The sequence below is a fragment of the Xiphias gladius genome, chromosome 14 (genome assembly GCF_016859285.1).
Source record: "Xiphias gladius isolate SHS-SW01 ecotype Sanya breed wild chromosome 14, ASM1685928v1, whole genome shotgun sequence".
NCBI classification, from domain to species: Eukaryota; Metazoa; Chordata; class Actinopteri; order Istiophoriformes; family Xiphiidae; genus Xiphias; species Xiphias gladius.
Genome location: NC_053413.1, coordinates 22,554,550 through 22,575,961, shown reverse-complemented (window position 1 = coordinate 22,575,961; position 21,412 = coordinate 22,554,550). Strand labels below are relative to the sequence as shown.

General features: G+C 41.2%; 1 protein-coding gene across 1 annotated transcript in view; it reads left to right on the top strand.

Annotated features, from left to right (window-relative positions):
• st6galnac3 (ST6 (alpha-N-acetyl-neuraminyl-2,3-beta-galactosyl-1,3)-N-acetylgalactosaminide alpha-2,6-sialyltransferase 3) overlaps positions 1-20,971 on the top strand; it is a 67,119-nt gene extending 46,148 nt beyond the window's left edge. Inside the window, exons 4-5 of the mRNA XM_040143986.1 lie at positions 17,006-17,113; positions 19,784-20,971. Coding sequence (XP_039999920.1) covers positions 17,006-17,113; positions 19,784-19,973 — 298 coding nt within the window. The 3' untranslated portion in view covers positions 19,974-20,971. The remainder of the gene's footprint in view (positions 1-17,005; positions 17,114-19,783) is intronic.
• Positions 20,972-21,412: the final 441 nt, after the last annotated feature.

Genomic DNA, 21,412 nt, shown 5'->3' with positions numbered 1-21,412 from the left:
CTTCACTTTTGTGAAGCTGGAAGCAGTGAATCACACTAGTGTCATGGCTGTAGAGATGACAATGTCGGTCCAGCACTTTGATGGATTGCCATGAAATTTTAGAACAAACATTCATCCCCATCAGGTTGATGTAGGTCTGGTCATCAGGGCAAAATTTTGATATCATGGTTCATGACCAAATACCTCTAAAACTACCAAGATTTCCATCAGCCTCGGCTCTGCTTTGTGTTTAGTGCTAATTAGCATGGGAACAAGCTAAGCTAAGCTAAGATGGTAAACATGGTAGCCATTACACCTGCTTAGCATCAACTTGGTGGCATTGTCATTTTGAGCATGTTAGTGGGTTGACATTAGCATTTACCTCAAAGCAACACTGTGCCCTAAGTACAGCCTTAGAGAGCTGCTAGCCTGTCTAGAGACTCTGCAGAAGTTGTAAATTGAACTTAAGAGGAAGCTGGAGCTGTGATCGTTTGCGCTCTCAGGTTATCAGACAGCGCGGCCAAAACCAAACGCAACTCATGTCAGGCTCCAGTTCGCATTCAGTATTCTGCTGCTTTTCATGTCACTTTTATTGTCAAAGGCAAACGCAGAAATAACAGCAGTAAAATACATACAACACTGAAGATTTACTCAGACTCAAGGGAATTGGATGCATATTGTTCAGTGCAATTGACAAAGATACGCGGTAAAATCAATGTCAAATATTGAGTTTTACATTGAAAGGAAATGGGAAATGAAAAATCAAATATTCCCAATATTTAACCAGTATGAGGTACTTCATATTCAGTTTGGGTTTGGTGCAGCAGGGGAGGCTTTTTAAAATTCCTTTTGTTATTGGTGTTGCCGCTTTTTCCTTGTCTCTCTCAGAGACAATTCAGATTCAAACCTGCCATTCACGCTGTCTGTGATTCCGTCTCCCACCCCAAAATGAAACGGTGCAGGTTGTTGACAGGTGACAGGTGGCTTGTGGGAAGGTTGCTGGATGACAGGTGGCCTGTTTCCATGACACCAGAACACAGACTCATTACCGGCCCATGACTGGCCTGTGTGGGATAGCGCATACATGACGTTTGGGCAGTTGGGTAGCTTTGAGTCTGACACTTGCTCTCCATATGATTGGTTTCTATCTTGTTCATGTAGGAGTTTGGATTTTTTTTTTTTTTTTTTAGACTGAACTATCAAAATGGTCAAACAGTGAGTGTTGTCAGCTGTAGATACACACTAATGCAGGTTTTTTTTAATATGACACAGCTGTATAAAATCGGCAGTGGATTTAGATTTTTAGCCACACTAGAGTTCTAGCTCTAGGAACGACAATGTCAGTCTGTTGTTCACTGCTTGGGTCCAGACTGGAATATCTCCTCTACTGTTGGATGAATTGCCGTGAAATTTGGTACAGAGATCCATGTCCCCCCCCTGAACAGGGATTGTAATGACTTTGGTGATCCCCTGACTCTTCGTCTGGCGCCATCATCACATCAAAATATGAATTTTCTAATACTTTGGTTTATGACAAACAGTGTTGGACAGTAATGTGATGCTTAGCAACGGGTAATGTGTTTACTTTTTTTGAGTAATAAGTAGTGTAAGGGATTACAATTTGAAATTCAATTATTACATTACAATTAGTTATCCCAGTAACGTTCTGTTACTTTGACTATTTGGGGTTGATTTGTTCACTTTCTTAACAGGAGCTAAATAGGGCGGGTTTACAAGCTAAACTGAGATGGTGAACATGGTAAACATTATACCTGCTAAACATCTGCATGTTCATGTTCATTTACAGCATGTTAGCATGCTACTATTCACATTTACCCCAAAGCACAGCTAACAGAGCTGCTAGCATGGTTGACGACTCCGTATTTTTTTTATTTTTAATTTTATTTATTTTTTTTGTAGTGTGTAGTTGGCCATCATGGCGGAAGGAACATGAAACCATTTAAAAAAAAAAAAAAATCTTTAACTGGGTCTTCACTGGGGAGATCAAGTGTCCCCTGATGGTCTGAATGTTGTTTCAGAGCTTCTCCTACAATAAGACGATGAGGAAAAATTTAGTGCGGACACTGAATACTGAAAAGTCACTGTTGAGTACTGGCACACAGCTTGCGCTATTGATACCTAAAAATACTAAAATGAGTTGAATCCATGTTCTGTTCCGCTCATCTCGTGGTAAATTGCTGAGGATTAGCACGTCAGCTAATGTGCTAAAATGTAACAGAAATTATGCTTAGCGTTTGTGGTACACTTTGATTCACTGCTCAGCTCTAGTTGACTAATCTGGCTTTGTCTTCTAAAATGAGAGACAAGGTTACATAATCAGTTTGAAATATCTGCCCAGCTGTTCCAGATGGAACGGGAGAGAAATTTGCTTTGAAGTTTTAGCAGGGGTGTGACCGAGGCAGGCAAATTATCTGTGGGTGGTAATTGTGTAAAACAGCTATCAGTGCAGCCAGACTACTTTTGACTTTGACTCACTTTTGAGGCATTGGAGCGCAATCAGTTGAACTCAATTAAAAGAATAACTAGAAACGATATCACAAATCATACACACTTTTTTTTTTCTCCTATGGTAAAAATATTATCTCCTCCTTCCCTGGCTGTAGAAAATCAGGAACATAGTATTTTTATTATGTCCAAATTTGTCATAAAATTTGTCGGACTTTAGATCTTTTCATCAAAGGTAAAGTCACCTGGCAACTGTCTATTTTAGGGATTAAGAAGGATGATTCATTGTCAAAGCTATATGCAGCAGTGTAGTGAATTTAATCTAGCACTGAATGTGTTTAATGGCATTCACGAGTTTTGTTAGACATAATCATACATTTATTTTGCTCTGGGACATAGAGGAAGAAACGTTAGTTGTAAAACAAACAGCTCAGACAAATTCACCTCACACCTAAAAAGGGAAAAAAGAAAAAAAACAACAGAATAAGATGTAAGTGTGTTGTCTGCTCTGCAAGCCTCAGACTCGCTGGGGTGCTGTGAAATTAATGAGAGAAAACTGCTGGGTGGTGGTGGGCATAAAAGCATCAGATACCTTCTTCTGCTCTGAGAGAATTATTAAAGTGCTAGTTGCCAGGCGAAGATGAGCAGATCAGTGGAAGCCCCTTCCCGTCAGCTCCACATGTGTCAGGATGGCGGAAAGATTGCAGAGAGGATAAAGGAGGGAGACTGAAAGGGGGGGAAAAAATGTTGGTTTTTTTGTTTTTTGCTATTTAGCACCATCAGGTAGGTCATTTGGGTGTTTCTGTTTTTTTTTTTTTTGTCTTTAAATGCAACAGGGGACGAATGCGGTGAGTGTAGAGCAAGTAAGGATGATTGATGGTCTCCAGATGCGGTGTGTCAGTGAACACAGCAGCCTGGATCATGCTAACAGCACTGAGAGTCTGCAGGGAACGACATGTCAAGAAATGAGACACAACAGCCCTCCGCCTCGTCCCCGGTCGCAGATTTTAGATTCACAGGAGTAAATAAAGCCACAAGTATCTACTCCACGACGTTTTAAAGTGGTAGTAGATTAAAAAAAACAAATGAACAAAAATAAATCTCAGCCACATTTTTTGAGACCTCAGGCACTGTCACAGTAAACAAACGGTTTATGGGAGACACACAGTCAACATCAGTTATGAAATTACGTCCATCATCGTACTGGAAGCAGTCATCTCAATTGTGAACTGATTTGATGATTCTATTAATACGCCACATGTAATTAGACAGTTATATAGAATATTGACGCTCCATGCTTTCTCCATGCATGGTAGGAATACGATCATAATAATAGATTACATTTTTACATCATTTTTCCAGGTGACTGTCACACCGATGTGCACATTCTTGAAGCGTCCTCATTTCAGTCAGTGTAAACTTCTTAAAATCCGCAGCAGTAAAGTGCCCAATAAAAGCGGCTCATAACTGATAATGCACGAAGCCCCTTCAGAAAGCGACAGGGCACATCAGCAGACATGGACTCAGTGCCTTAGCAAATCCGCCACTTTTCACTTTCACAGCAATAGTGTTAATGAAGGATATTTTACTGTTGCACTCCCAGTTGTATTTTACCCTAAAATATCTCGTTGTGTTTTAGGGTAAAACGTGTCTTTTTACAGCGGATGATTATGACATTTGCCAAACCGAATGGGCAGACACTGTACATAACAATCTAAGTGGGATCTCACTTTAGAAAAGGCTGATAATGGTGACAGTGTAGCAGAGTAAATGTATCATCATCAACCGCACGCTTTGAAGCTCTGACATTTCTCCGGGACACTTCAGGGAATAGATTTCCACTCGACTTTGGTATTTTCGTATTATTGTTGTGTGTTGGCACAGAGTGCTCTGTCCTCTCCCTCCCGGTCTCCGTCATCACTAAAATGGAGCACAATTTGACAGCGCTGGCAGTAAGGTCAGAGTACCCGGGATTATTCAGTGGATACTTCACTTTACAAAATCCTCTGTGCATTATGTGATTGCAGCGTCTCGACTGTTGGCTGTTTGCTGGAGCATCAGCCTCCACACGGGGAGTTCAGAGCCTCGCTGTCTGCTTTTACCAGCCCTCTGCTCTCTGTCCTCTCTCCGCACTCGTATTGGCATCTGCTGTAGGAGCACAACGAGGCCATTAACTCGTGGGAGAGGGGAAGGCAGGGAACAGAGGGTCAGAACAGAGAGTACGGCAGAGAGAGGGATGAACAGAGCGAGAGGGGAAGAAGAAGAAGAGAGTTGAAAGGGTCAGAGGGAGAAACTGTGGATAGAGGGGATAAAAACAGAGTAATAGAGATTGAGTGTGAACAGGAAATAGTGGGGAAAAAAAAAAGGTCATCGGAGGGAGAGAATATTTTTAAAAACAGCAAAAAATGTTGAATCAGAAGCAGAGATTCCCCAGAGGACTAAAATCTGATATCATCAGGCCCTAAAGGCCAAGACCTCTGCCAAGGCCATTGTCAAGGAACATGCACCAGACTTCAGAGAAAAAAAAAAAAAATTCAAATTCATAGTAAATGATCTGGACCTGCCCCAGAATGTAATGGGTTCTTCTATGGCCGTAGGATTACTTTTTCCGTAATCCTGCTGACAAATAAACAAATAGACACGGATGAAAGCATGACCTCCGTGGCAGAGGTAATGACTAGTCACCAAGAAAAAGGCAATAAAAGTTATGGAATCTGGTTATTTCCCAAAGATCTGAAGACATTAGCCTAATTCCCTCATTTGGCTGCAATAATTATGGAGGTGTTTGTTTAAATAACAGCCTGAGGAAGGCTTAAAACATATCAAAGCAAGGGCCTTCCTTACTAACCACAATGCCTTTAGCAAAAATCTGCTCTGCCTTTTACCGAAACAAAAACTTCAGACCACATTTCCACCCGTGTGTATCTACACAAAAAAATAAGAAACAGGAAAACTTCTGCATGTTTGAGTAGACTCTGAGGATTTTTGATTCAATATGGCGCACCGAGCTAAAAATAATCCTATTCAATAGGAGCTAGGGGTAATGTATGCACGAGGGAAACTTGAGTGTGGAGTAAAGACTGAAAACTGAATTCTTGACTGGAAGAACTGGGAGGTGTGCACTTCGACGCTAGCATCAGTGAATAAGTAACTCTAAATTCCTGCTGTATGTATGCTGATTATCTGGTTTAGTTTTTTTTTCTACAGAGCAGTGCTGACAGGATAAGGCTGCTGTTTTGTTCTTCTTTCCCCGTGTCAATAAATCCCATGAAAAGACAATATTTTCACAAATATCACAAATATTTTATTTCATTTAAAAAAAAAAAAAAAAAAAAGGTTCAGTAACTTCCTAAAATAACTTGGCACCTTAGTTTTTAGCAAATGTTAAAGCGGGAGGAAAAAGCACGTTTGTTTTGGACTATTTTCAACTGCAGGTTAACGCGCTTTTGGGGCTCTAGTGAGTGTTTCCAGCAGCAGAGAGGTGTATGTGGGACTGCCTCAAAATAAACTACAGTGCCCATTTTCATAGTAATGAAAGGAACATGTCAGTCTGTGCAACAGTGTGAATCACTGATCGACTGTTTTTACTTACATCTGAACAAAAACGACGCTCTATGGCACAGAGGAATAAGACACAACATATCAGGCTTTGACTATACAGACAAAACTTTTGTTTGTTTTTTTTCATGGGTTTGTGAACAGTAAGAAAAATATAGAATATCATCAGCCATATCTTTTAACGACACTGAGAAGCACAGTCACGAATGAGCACTGCAACTGACAGTTTTTTAGAAGCAGGAGTATACACTATATACTGTATGTAACTTTATTGCGAGAAACTCTAGACTTGAATGAACAGTTTCTTGAATTATTGAAAGGTTGACAGAGCTGTTATGTCAAAATAGTAGTTTGTCTGGGCTTGCATTTAACCATTTAGAACCATCGTGTGTTGCCCTGACGTGAATGCATTTAGGTTGTGCTTAAAATGATTATGCTCTGCGGGAGAGGGTGAAATGTGGGGAGAGATTTGCAATTTTTAAATTTGCATAAAACTTTCCCTGAATGTTAAATCTACGACCAGAGTCCAATAAAAGTTGCAGAAAAGGTTTTTGCAAAATGTTGCAAATTCAGAAAAATTTCAGTTAAATTTTGCCTCAAAGGAAGACATTGGTCTTGTACTCCGATTCCTCTTAAAGATCTTTTCCCCAGAAGCTAAACCGGGCAGATCCTAATACAGTTACATGCAAAAACCTCCTGAGTAATCTGCCTGATGTTGTAGTTGACCCAGCGGAACGAGGTCTGAGAAAGCCAACAGCACAACCAGTAGGCTTGAGAGCCACAAACCTGCTTCATTCCTAACAACATTTAAATGCGGTGAAAGATAAATTCACTGCTAATAGGAAGAGAAGGAAAAAGAATTGTACAACCAGCCAATGTGCTCTTTGTTCGCAGGAATTTACAGCTAGCAAAAATGTCTCAAAATTAAAAGCAGAAAATTTAATCCAAACAAAACGAGGAACCTCGAGATTGAAAGTGGCCGCTTTATAAAAATGGAACAGTGGACCTTGTCTGTAATCAGTGCAACATGAATATTTTACAGTAAGCAGCAAGACATTTTCTGTGTTGAATACCATAATATAATAACGGAATTTCAACGAGGCTTTGAAAAAGTTATTTAAATTATCGTTTAGAAAGTTATTGTTTGGAAAAACAAAATTACTGCAGGGCTGGAAGCTCAGGAGGAAAGAGTAGAAACAGTAGAATCAATTTTTTAATATACATTAGCGGCCTCAATGCTTTACTCTAAGTATATAATAATCATTTTTTGATTTGTCATTTGTCCAAACAAATTAGACTTTTTGGACTGGACTCTGGACTAACTGGTGCTTTGAGCTTCTGCTTAGATGTATCTGTCAATTTACCAATTAAACTGTGATGAGTACATTGGGTCAGATTTATAATGCCAGTAATTTGATCCATTTGATTTATCGTCCAGCCCTAGAACAACATATAGCGTTTATAGTGTGTATATATTTTGTGTCATAGTCACTTTTCAAACTTAACTTTAATTTCATGTGACCCTTTTCTAACAGTCTCCTGAGAGGAGGCGTTGATGCAACTATGATCATTTTATTATTTTGTCCACCCCATTCAAACAGACACATTACCTCTTTGTACAATGTAATACACGTCATCAGCAGCACAAACTACAGGATCCACAATGACCTCACTGGTCAATCAACACCTCTTTAACACAGTTTCAACAAAAGCTGAACATTGAGACCATCATGACGGAGGATTTATTGCAGGACTGTTGTGTTAGACTGTATTAGTCTTTCGCTAGGTATTCCTGATAAACACACACACATATATAATATATACACAATATAAAAAATATACATGTGTTTTACACTAACATGTTATGCCAATAAAGTAGGTTAAAACAAAAGAGGGAGCAAGAGGAGATTGTACTGTAGTTTCAGTTCAGAGTTATTGGAGCTAAGTGAAAGGACAAAAGCGGCTCAGAGGAATACGCAGCGAATTTCTTTCTGACCCGACATCGTTCAAACGAAAGGAGGAGCTTCTATACATCAACAGGCGTCTTTTCTTCAAGGCCATTGTACTCTTCCTGGTTAATAATCGTCTTGCATACTAGTACAATAGTAAACAAAACTGGACCTGAGGAAAGAAAATTGTCTCTTTCATAATGCAGGTTGTGGAGGTCACCCCTCGTTGCCTCATGTTGCCTCTTGGCAGAATTAAGAAATGCCTCAGCAAGCATACGCTGCTGCATTGCTCATTTCCGTCATAAAAATAAATTGCTGTGCTCGGTGTAAAAGAAAAAATGTTACAAAAAAGCCGTTTTCACCCTGCAGCGCTGCTCAGGATTTTGTGGCTGTTTTCGTCCCAGGGGTTCCTCAGCTGGTACAGGGAGACAGGGTGTGTTGTTACTCTACACAGAACTCGCCCATGGGCAAATGCAATGGCTTTTCTTGTGGCCTGCTGTTGCATGAAGTAATCAATTAATAATGAACAGTCCTTAGCGTCGCGCTACAGCCTGCCTGGAGAATAAAATCACATATCTGGAGGAAAAATAGAGAAGAGAGGCGAGTCTGCTGTTCATGTTGCTGATGCTCGGATCACTTTTAAAACAGTGCATCTAGTGAAAAAAACCCCTCTTTAAAATAACATTGTTTGTGTGAAGTGGTTCGATGGTACTTGTGCAAACCCACACAATAGACAACTGAAGCGCCGCTTGAGTGGCAGTTTCTCTGAGGCAGAACAGAAGAGGTAAAAAGAGTCTAAGGTAGAGAGAGATCCTGATATAATGTCCACCCTCTTGTAAGAAAGGACGCAGACTTGGTTCGGTCTGATGAAAGTCTGATGAAATGCTCTAACCTGATGGAGGATGGATGTGTGGGAGGGCCCGGATAACTCCACGTGAAGCACAAGCTGACCTGGCTTAGGAACAGGAGGTACTGCACTGAACCTGCTCTTCAGCACCATAACAACAATAATAATAATATATTCCAAAGACAACAGAACAACAGGTTCTGAGCAGATCCTGAGCAAGAACCATATATTCCATTTCTGCTAGTAGATCCCTTAAATCCTACACAATGGTCCCCTCTTAATACTAGGCAAAATTTTTCTGAAAACTGTTTTTTAAATCTAGGATAATAAAAGCTATTGATTCAGCATCTTTTAAATGAATAAAGCAGGTCCTAAATACAGTTCAGTGAGCATAAATTCCAAAAAAGAAGAAGGGCTTAAGAGTTAATAGGTAATTAGTTGATTTGATGTAGTGAGCACAACAGGAAAAAAAGGAAAGGTTCGGTGAGGAGTCTGAAGAGTTTTCCTCATTGTGACATTATTTTGCTGGTTGCTTTGAAAACATAGTCAGTAAAATGTTTTTCTGTGGTTATATGAAACCTAAATAAATAACTTTTCAGCCAAATATAGCCCAGTTTTGAGGTACGATGTGGTTTTGGCAAATCCCCAAACAAACGCTTACTGAGAGGGCGAATAAGGTTTATTGACATAAAAAACAATTACTGTGAAATAACACAAAAGGGCCGTGGCCCAGGAGGCAGCGTGGGTCGTCCGCTCACCTGAAGGTCGGTGGTTCGATCCCTGGCTCCTCCAGTGTCCTTGGTCCTTGTCAAAGTGTCCTTGGTCAAGATACTGCCCCCGATGTAGCATTGGAGTGTGAGTGTGAGTGTGTGCGCGTGTGCAGATGTATAGAAAGCGCTGTATGTATAGAAGAGTTGTATGAAAGTGTGCGTAAGTAGGTGAATGTGGCATGTGGTGTAAAGCGCTTTGAGAGGCCGATAAGACTAGAAAAGTGCTATTTAAGTACCATAGCGCTGTTCTACCATTTAGTAGCTTTCGATAAAGGAACAATTAAGGCGTAGTCCGGTAATAATATGAAAAACTAGAGCAATATTATCTGATCTTTTTTGGCCACTTGGGGGAAGTGAAACAGGCCGTTAACACAACATTAACATATTATCAGCTAATAAAGCTGATATGGTGAATAGTTTTTTTTTGTCAGCTGTCTATCCACCTGATTGATTTTAAGTCCAATATTCACTCTGATTTTAGCTCTGGTTTTGGCCTCCCCGCCACACTCCTTAAGGAAGCTCTTTAGCTGCTAAATGCTCTGCAGCGTTCACCATTTGGTGTCTAACTGTGTCTCTCTGCTGTTTTGTTTCTGTGCTTGGGTGGGGGGAGCTTTTTAGCCGAAAAACAGTTGCCTGCTGCCGCTGAAAGTGACGCTGATTGGAGCAGCGAGAGCGAACCGAAACAGCAAAGTTACAGGTCAGGAAATCAAAACAATGAGCTGAAAGATGCTTTAAAGCTTCATAACTGAACTGGTGATAATTCTCAATGGGTTATTATGGTGGTATTATGGTTAACATGCTCCAACGCTTCAAAGACCTGAGGGGAGCAGCTGAGTGATAATTCTCTGCGGGTTCATCACTACGAGCGACCATTTTCATTATTTGAGCCATTTTTAATATAAAAATAATGATTAATATTGTGTAAAAAGGAAAACAATACATTTCAAAACATTTTTTTATAACGGCCTCAACCAAATCTGTTCAACTTTTTAGAAGAGTAGTTCAACATTTTTGGGAAATGCTTATTTTCTTCCGTGTTTTTACACTTTGCTTTTTTTTTCTTAAATTTTTTGTCTTAATTAACAAGATATGGTTTAATTAATGCGCTTTAGAGGTACTGGTAGGCAGATTTGGTCAGCTGTTTGTGCCGTGTTTCCAGTCTTTCTTCTAAGCTAAGCTAAATTTGCTGCTGGCAGGAGCTTCATATCTAGCGAGCGTGGTACCGATCTTCTCCTCTAACTCTCGGCAAGAAAGCAAATGAGCCTCAAAATGTCAGACTATTCTTAAATAATATTCTTTATTATTCTTAAAACCATAGTCATGATTTATAAGCTGCCAAAAGTCTCTGGACTTACTAACAAGCTTAGTTTTTCATTTGTTTAGATCAACGTTCAGGCTGAGCTGTTGATGATTGGACCAAGTGCTCCTTTGAAAGACCGGTAAAACAGAGACATTCAGGTTTCCTGCTATGATTATGGGAATATTTACATTTGCCTGATATTACATTATCATTTGATTTTGTTTCTTTTGTCGTGTAAGAGTTTATCACAGTCTAGATGATTTCTTTGCAGAGTAAGGATCAACTTCTCCCAATAGAGCTGAGTTATATCCCACTAAGTGTTTTTGACAGGTGTCGTATCATATTTGTGCAGCTGCAGAGGCACTATAAAGCACATTTCGTCTAAACCGGTCGTCAGCGGGGATTTTCTCACACACCTGGACAGCTCCCCCACTGTGAATGTCAAGTGCGAATTATTGAACAGATTTGTCGGCAGAGGAGTCTCTCGCTGATCCTGGGCAGTTCTCCACCGCTCCTTAGCCTCTGGCGCTCGGCAGGTAAAGCACAACAAGCTCCAGCTCAGTCAGACTTAGGGGATTATTTACTTAGACCTCGCTCAGAGTGTCTGACTTCATTTCTCAAACACCCTTCATTTCCCAGTGCCGATAGCACCGCAGCGTCCTAGCATGTCAGTCCCGATCACTCCTGCCTCACTTGTCTCAGGTTTGTGTTGGAGAGGGCAAAAAAGGATTCAAGACAAGATTTTTAAGTGTGTTTTCTCATATTTTTTCTTTTTATCCAGCTCTCTTTGTGCCCAAACATGATTTATTATGTTTCATTTTTCAACGACGCCGTGGCAGTGGGGACTAAAGGAGAGTTGGTAAAAAGCCAGACGCGTCGAACCAGACCTCCTGACACCTTTGTTTGCTGTCTTTGAGTAAAAGGGCTGTGTTTCTCTGCATTAAAAGAACAAGCAAATTGCATTCTCTCTGTCCTCAGGCTCTGGATGTTATTTGCCGCCCGCCAAAGCAGCTTCCCGCCATGCCTTATCTCTTGGCCGTGCAATAAAAGCATCCCTTCTACAAAGTTGTCCCATTATTATTGTCAGAGGTAAACACATTGCCGGTTGTAGACCTTGACTGCTATCTGTCATTCTCTCCGTGTCGCCACTTCCTGCTTTGAAATGTTAGCTCAGGTCAGCAGATCCCGCCCACTTTTATTTGTTCCATCAAGCTTTTCTTGCTTCAGGACATTCAGCTCTTGACTGGGGATGTGGCGCGTGTGTGAATGTATGCATGTGTGCCTGCGTGTCTACTGCTAAAGTGGCAAATGGCAAATGAATAATGCAGGGTAATAGTGATGTGTTGACAGCTCTGGCAGCTGAGAGCTGCCGAGCTGTGTATCAGTGATAATGTGCCATTTCCCGCCTGTGCTCCTCCACTCCCTTATTATAACAAATTTCATTTTTTTTTTTTTTTTTGTAATTTCACCTCCCCACAACCCTAGTGTCTGTGTGCATGTGTGACTTTGTTGGGCTATCCAAACTCCAAAGTCAAACTGCACTCGGGGCGTCACACGCGCATTGTACAGTCATGATGTCTGACACTCTTTAGTTTGGTGATTGGTTTCAGAATTAATTTCAGCTTGTTTCCGCCATTTGCACTCGGAGTTTGGTTCGGCATTGTGTGGTCACATTCGAGTGCATTTGAGTATTTGGAGTTGGCCCCACTGTATCTACTTAGCCAGTGAGGGAAAAAACATAAACCTTTTTCTTACTCTTCTACAGCCAGTTTGTGTCATAGCAACCACTAAGGATACTGAGGTCAAGTCTTCAGTATCTTACCCTTTTAAATGTGAGGATTTTTATTTTACTGCAGTGCATTTTTACATTGGGTTATTGACTATTATATAGACACACTGAATTTCTTTTTAAAAGCCACTTGGAAACAGACTGTAAACACTACACTTTGTGGCAGACATGTCTGTCTGCCCTTTGGTGCAGGCGCACAGTGGGTTTCAGAGCTTTTTAGAGGAACACGACGTTATTAAGGCAGCGAATGAACCAAAACGGCAAAGTTGTGGACCAGAAAACCAAAACAATGAGTTGAAAGAAGCTCCAAAGCTTCATAGAGGAACTGAAGTTCGGTGGTTATTATAGCTGCTTTTAAATAGGACTATTTTAAGCCGGAAAAACATAACAGGCAATATCCACTTTAGGAAAAAAAAGGTATCTGGTCAGAGTGGTCTGCACTTTAGGTGGAGTGTGGGCTGTTGGGAACAGTTGGACTCTCAGTTTCTAAAATCTTTGCTTCAACCCTGTATCCAGTGATACAGCCGTGATCCATTTTTTTTTTTTTACATGTCTTTAAAAATCACACTGTCAGCTACGTAGGTCTTAAGATCTAATCCTCAGCTGCACAGGAGTGCATGACACATGTCACTTGTTCATCAGCAGCAACACACCGAAGTTAATTCCCGAATAAACCTGAAGGAAAAACACGTAAATGCACCGCCTGCAGAAATCAGACTTCATCTGAAGTGCTGGGGCACCAAGAACACAGACGTCAAGAGTGTCACTCATAGTGTTTGACTGATCTCCAAAGAATGCAGAGTAGAAATGCCACGGCAGTTATTACACCACGGGTAGACATACTTAATGAGGGAAGAAGGAAAGCGGCAAAGAGCAGCGGTGGTATGCAAGGTGCTCATGTGGTTCGAGAGACTGTCCGTCAGCATCAAAGTTTGCAGGTTCATTCCCCGTCAGCACGTTGGTCTCGAAAGAGCTTTGTCACGTCCACGTGTCGTCGAGCAAGAAGCTGCATCCTCCACCTGCTCATTGTTTACCAGCAGCACAAATATAACCATGGGATGCAAAACTGTGGAACCTACAGTATGTAAATGTTTCTCCTGTCTGACCCCCTTGCATTTAATGATGCATGTGTTTGCATAAAATTTTGCAGCAACTCTGGAATATATTAGGATGTCACCGCAGTGTCTGCGTATGTTTGGTAAAGTCTGCTTTTTTGTGAACCCAGTGAACCCAATGTTAAACAATTGTCTTCTTATAATAAAACCTTTTTTTTTTTTAAAACTGTTGTTTGAATCCTAAAAAATATCCCTACTTGGCGGAATTTGATACTGTAACACTGAAAGTTTGAAATGAAAACGAGATAGGAGTCCCTTACCCATTTTTGATGGGCCCAGGGGGCTGCCATACTGATTTGTATCGGGTTTTAAAGATTTATATTGTGCAATTTTCAATGTTTTTTTTTTTTTTTTTTTTTTTGTCTGTCATCTTGGGACCATGTTTCATTCACCCCATATCATGTAGATCCATAGGTAAATCAAACCAAATCAAAAATGTTGAAAGGTAAAAGTATGTATAACTTCCACATTGTCAGTTTGACTCAGAACCTGCTGCACACACTTTATTTAAATGTCAAAATTTCAAACCAAAATGCAGCATTTTGGACAAAGCACGGTAATGGAAATCCATGAAGTCTTCCGCAACTTTCTCTCAGTAGACCCCTTTTTTTTTTTCTTTTTTTCTCCTTTCCCCCTCCCAGCTCAGTGCCATCATCCGCCCCCACCATCTTCCTATCTTTGCTTCAATAAGACCTATGTTCATAATTGCTTGTAATCATATTCCATAATTGTATATCATTTGAAAAACCTGGCATTAATGGACATCTGACGAGAGGCAAGAAATTAGGGGTCTTCTTCGTCGTCATGTTATATGACGCACACAACGAGAAATGTAGGAGAGAGACAATGAGCAGGCTGGACAAAGACTTGTATAGCCCGGGAAATTAACCTCTAGTTATCATTCGTCCCTGCATCGTATGCCAGCTGCTTTCACAGCAAAACCAGATAAGTGTTTTACAGTTAATTATTTGGGAGTCACAACAAAATAAAATATGTTAACCACACAAGAGTGGAAATTGAATCATTTTAATGAGCTCATGTCAAGCTTCTGGAGAGCTTTGTGTCTTAAGTCTTTTGCTTTTTGTAATTTGATTTGCCAGCAGTGCTCGAGTTAATAATGTGAGTTTACTGTACCTGTTTGGAGACCTCTCTAAGGCTTTGGTGGGCTGACATCAATCAGCCTTCATTCTGGATCATCCTACTGCTTTTCCGTCCAAGCAGGTCATTTAGATCATTCATAATGGTTGTTCAGGGTCCCCATGAAGCGGTCACGAGACAAATCTGAGGGGCGAAGGGAAAACACATTTCTGTTATACCAATTTATGCTTAGTCTTCAAAGATTCCCTCTAACGTTTTTTCGCTGCTGAATTAATGGATTTTACCTCTGAAAATTGACATAAAACAAGGAAAGGAAATCCCTCTTTTGTTTAACTGCTGACAGCTGGTAGACACATGCAACTGGTAATAAGAGGTGACAAACAGACATTCCTGTGTTATTTTTTTTAAGGGTTCAGAGGCCAAAAATGTTGTGAACTAAAGATTTAGATCATTCCGAGCCAGCGTATGTGTTGACCGCAGTCCAAGGTGCTGATCCTGGGATAGCCAGGGATGCAGGAGCTGCCAATGGTACTTCATACGACAACGGACAGTATTTGCACCGCTATCTCTGACACGAGGCATCACAGCTAACAGGATTTGCAGTTCCAAGCATTGGTTTTATTTTAGAAAACTTGACAGTAAATTTTGCAGTTTCTTTTTTGTTTGCTGTTTCTGGTCACTGTTTTCACTTCGGTCATCTCTTGTGGAGGACCACTTTCAATTAATCTTTTTTCAAATTGATTTTTAAATTCCATAATTAGTTATGATTATAAGGATGCAGTATTGATTTTTTTCATTTTATTTTTTCTAATCTTGCATTTAACTTATTTATTGATAGATTAATATATTGTAAATTCTTTGAATCCTTCTTATTGTCTATTTAAATATTAATAAATGAAATTTGTAATAATTTATTGGTGGATTTATTTATTCATTTTAGAGCAGCAACAATTAGTCGATTAATTAGTCGATCAGCAAGAAAAACAAAACGTTTTCGTTTCAGTCATTTTTCAGGTAAAAATACCAAACATTTGCTCATGCCGGTTTCCAAAATGTGATGGATTCATGGTCTTTTTGTCTTTTTATGGTAAACTATCTGCGGGTTTGTGGACTGTTGGATGAATAAAACACGTTATCTGAACAAATGTCCTTGGGCAGTGGGAAATTCTCACAGGCACTTTTCACTATTTTCTAACATTTTTCGGACAAAACACTCAGTTAATAGATTAGAACGTTTTTATAACCATTTACTTGACACCTGTGGTCCTCAACAATCTCTCTGCTGATACTGGCTCACACTCTTTTTTTTTTTTTTTTTCCCCCCCACATCATTATCAGTGTCATGCTTTGCACTTCACTTCTAAGCCTTTTTATAGTATTTTTTTGCATCGCTGGGAGGCAGGGGAGGCCTCAGGGAGCGTGGAGCCCCCTACCTTGCGGGGCTGGCGGTTTATACTTTATGACCCACTTCAGATGCCACTGGCAAAACCTTGATGCATCTCAGCTGTGTGTTCAACGTTTGAAAATGATCAAAGCTTACATTTTTTTTAACTTAGGTCATATAATTCATACACTATGAGTCTGATGCCGATGAAAGGATTTATACGTGTCGTCATTGATTGGCCTGCATCATTCACAGGGGACAACGTGCGTACTGCTGTCGGCTTGTTGTGTTGAGCTGTTCAACAACCCAAGAAAGTGTTTCTCTCTCATACTGAGGGCCGAATTTTACACCTTTTCTCAATGCACACAACCTCTTCAACTATTAATGTTCACAATAGTAAATGGGTCTTGAGAATGAGTGAAATGACGCATGTTAAAACTAAAGAGTATGACAGACGTATGGTTGTACATCTGAGGGCTGTCTTCCTCCTCTGTAGAAACGTTTACATTTAAATTTGCATTTTTGATCCCTAGCTGAGGCTTTTATCCAGAACACCCTACAATAAGAACATGTGTTAGTATAATTTCAACTCTCAGATCAACTGCATCACAAGCACACCAGAGTGAAGAGTACAGAGGTCAGAGAAAGAGCATTCTGGGAACTCTGTAGATAATGCAAATGATTTTCTTAAAGATTTTTTCATGCAATTGAATATTACAGTAAAGAAAATCTGTATTTGTGTGTTTGCAGGATCCAGTCCGGCTCCTACCTCAGCACCGGCTGGTTCACCCTCATCCTCGCCATGGACATGTGCAAAGAGATCCATATCTACGGCATGATAAATGACACCTACTGCAAGTAAGACACCAGCCAACACACACACACACACACACACACACACACACACACACACCACAGCCCCCACCCTTCATAGTGGGATGAAAAATGAACACATTCTGTCATAACTTGGAAAACTAGATTCACATTCATAGCACTGCCGGCCAATTGCAGCCTCCCGGAGCCGCGGACTGCCCTGTTGGAATCCATTTCCCATGCCTCAGTTTGGATTTAATGGCTGAATTTCTATGCTGAAATCCATATTGGGTTCTCTGTGCCGTGAATACCATTATGTTTCCTGCCTAGAATACCCAGCAGGCTTGCAGGGTCTCCGTCGCTGCGGGTAGCTGGGCTGCAGCACCCAATTCCTCCTCTGGTTAGAGTTTTATTTGTGTATCGGCCAGTCGTTTTCTCTCTGACTATCGGGTGAGCGATTACTGTCTGGCTGCGAGGCCATAGAAGGGATGACAAACAAGATGCTGTTGCTCCGGGCATGGTTGCTCAATCTCAAGTCATCTCAGCCTTGGACTCCCCCCTTTTCTCTCCTCATGTCTCCCCTTCGCTCTCACAGCTCAACGTGAGCTCTCTCAATCCCCCGAATCAAACACTTTTACTTAATGCACAATGAAAATCCTGCCTTTTATCCTCTTCCGTCTTCCCCGTGCACAGTAGGAGTTGAAATAAAACAGCCCCAGACACATGGCAGAAAGGAGTGATAATTCAACCAGCACAAAGGATTTTATGATTCAGTGAGACAGTTAAGGGCCAGCGTTCTCTGCCTGCCCGTCACTCACTTGTTTCCTTCCTTCCTGCGTGAGGCGGGAGGATATTGTTTCCCCGAGTTTCTGAATGAACAATTCAGTGTCACACAAAGTACTGTTGGCAGCCGAGTGCTCCACTACAATAAGAAGAAGTGATGTTTTGTGTGATGATGCTCGAAGATTTAGTCCGAATTGACCTCAGCAGTTGTGTGGTACCGGGACTTCAACAGGTGCTGCAGCGAGGGGGAAATTGAATTTATTTGTTAACGCTAGGGCGCACCACGGTGTGACACAAAGAGTGGAGAGGCAGTGATTGGGCTGTGTATTACTGTAAGCTGGCAGACAGCCACAGTCGCCTTCCCTCTGTGGACTCGCCGGCTGGCTGTTGTGATGGCTGTTTCTCCTCTGCCTGTGTTCCTTCTCCCAAAGAAATTGTCACACAAGTCATCCCCTCATAAAGCTGTCACTCGCTATTAGAAACCAGCTGCAGAATACACAGTGAAACTACTCCGCTGCACCTGTTTTTATTAATTCTGTGAATTCTCTTAACGATTTTAAGATGTAAACCGTAAACAGAGAGACTCATAATGAAATTCAGGTTCAGAATGGCTTTAACTATCCTTCTGTACATTACTGGATGTCTGGATGTTGTCAGATTTACTCCGGCTCAGTTCTACAAATAAATGCAGTTTAGTTAAAAGAGTATTTATTGTATATATTTTGCCGCCAACAGCAGCTTTTAAAATGAAAAAACCTTCTCCTGAGTGGAGAATTTTTCCTGGGGCAGCTTAGGTTCAAATTGCTGAACGCTTTCCTGAAGGATTTTCAGTTCAGTAGTTTAATAATTTAGTTTGCTTATTTTTTCACATAATAGTTTGTGAAGCTGAGCCAATCGAAACCAAGGACACTTGAAAGGTGCTTACAGGAATTTGTCCCAAACTGTCTGGACGAAAAAATTTTGAGAATGTCAAATATTACTTTCGATAACTTTTTAAGGTCTACTTTGGCAGGAAGCTTCTCTAGATATATTATGTCTTTTACCAAAAAGACCTGGCCAAAATGAAAGCATGAAATATACCATATGGCCAAAAAATATGTGGACACGTCAACATTACACCCAAATAGAACAGAGCAGAATAGAATAGAATAGATTGCTTTTATTGTCATTGCACATTGTTGTGCAAGAAAATTTGGTGTGTTGGAAGTGTCATTCCAAAACCATTGGTATTAATCTGCTGCTGCGACAGCCTCCACTGTTCTGAGAAGATTTTCCCACAAGATCTTGGAACCAGGCAGCAGGAATTTGCTACCATTCAGCCACAGGTCCAGCACTGATGTTGGACGATAAGGCCTGGCTCAAAGTCAGCATTCCAGTTCATCCCAGAGGTGCTGGATGGGGTTTTTCAGTCAGGGCTCTGTGCAGGCCAGTCAAGTGCTTCCACACTAAACTCAGAGAAACATTTCTTTTTGGACTTTGGGCTTTGTGCAGGAAGCATTTCATCACTTAGAAATAATGTCTCCATTACATAGTTGGTTCACCAGTATTTTTCGTCTCTCCTTGTTAAAAAGCATGTATCAGCCAACTTCTTCTGCGTTGCCAAAACCCGGCGCCTACATCACCCACAATGCAACTCGGTCGCCGACAATTTGGTCAGAGATTCAGGTGTGCTCTGCTAGTAAGCAGCTAATGTAACCTCTAACCTCCGTAACCCTCTAGCTGGGTTGAGGAGCGAGCGACAGAGGTCTGGTAACATCACTTCTTTCTAACTCCACACATCCCCAGATTTGTTTCATTTTCAGACTTGTAGTCTTCAGACCAAGCCGTCGATGCTTTATCAGATTTCTCACAGCTCCCTCAGGAGCAACAAAAGGCTTTTCCCTTTTAATAAACTGGGTTCAATAATGTTTTTCTTTCCTCTCTCCCCTTTAGGACAGAGGGTTACAGAAAGGTCCCCTACCACTACTACGAGGCTGGCAGCCGCGACGAGTGTGCAGAGTATCTGCTCCATGAGAGTGCCCCCTACGGTGGACATCGCTTCATCACGGAGAAGTCTGTGTTCGCCAAGTGGGCCAAGACTCACGCCATCAAGTTCTTCAACCCGCCGTGGCAGCTGTCGTGACCCTGGCCGAACCAGCATGGAAATACCACACCGTCGTCGTCGTCGCCGTCATCACTCAAGGACCCGCTGAATATCTACACAGACAGAAAGCGTGTTCCCTAACGTGCGCAAACATCCGTTTCTGCACAAATTCCACTCCGTATCCATAGAAAAAAAGTCGGTTTAGGGTTGTTTGTCAAGTCCTGGTTGGTTAGGGGTGTCGCCTCCAAAATCCAGGCACTTGTTCATTTGACAATGGCCACTCAATCAGACAAAGTCCATTAAGGTTTGACCAACCCGGACAGCACAAGCGTATCTCCTGCTCTTTGAATATTAAGTCGTCTTCTCCTGAATCTGAAAGCTGAAGGATGTGCGCAGCGCACTGCTCCGCACTGACCAGTCGATCCATTCGCTGCTCTGTGAGTTTAGCAAAGGATGGCTCGAAGATTAACTTTAAAAAAAAAAAAAAAAAAAAGAGAAAACAGAAGAAACAACCATCCCTCAGCTTGCAGTGACCTCAGTAGCTCAGATGTCTGCGGGCGCTGTACATTGCAAAGGCTGAATTTCAATTTTTTACAGGAGTGTAGCTGAAGACGAGCTCAGCCGCCGCAGAGGCAAGTCACGTTGCCATGGACGTCTGACGAGCTCGCCTGCTCTGTTTCCTCTGCGTGACTGTCTTCTGTCAGGCTGTAATTAATCTATAACGAGTATCATTCATGCCTTCATCTCTGACTGAGGGGAGTATCGAAGGCAGATGCTCTGTCAGTTTCAATTTTCTCTGCTCTGTTTAAAGACGCCTCGACAAACAAGGTCATTTGAAAAAGCAAACACAGGCGAGCAAAAAACAGATTTCAGTCCCACTAAACCAGAGGTGTAGATGTAAATCTGTTTTTTATCGTTATGCTTGGCTGTTATTCTGTGTGTTGACTCACACAACTTAAAGATGTCAACTTTTTTTCTTTTTTTCTTTTTTTTTAGTAATGCTGTGAAATTGAATTATAGGAGACATGCTCTGGCGTTGGCTTGATGTCCGGATGGTTTGGTTTATTTATTCTGCAGAGATAAGTGTCTAACGCTCTTTAACAGTGTGCCAGTGACTCTATGAGCATCACAGCATATAGAGCAGTGTGCAATTAAAAAACCCCATCCTTATGGAAGGAGTAAAGTCATTTGTGACCCCGCAGAGGGAGAGATTTATGTGTGCAGTGAAACCATTTGAAGTTAATTGTATTCTATTATCATTTTGTGCCTGCAATATACTCTGCAGTCCGTTGTATAGAGACAGGGGGAGATGCCGACTCTCCCTCTCTCTCGATCATCTTCTCGTCCAGCTTTGTGCCTCTTTGTGTACAGTATCACTGTGTGAACACATCTTCCCATTTGTCTTTGGACACAGCGTGCGTGTCTCCTGGTTCAGGCTATTACATTTGAATGCATCTGTTCCAGGACAGTGCAGAATA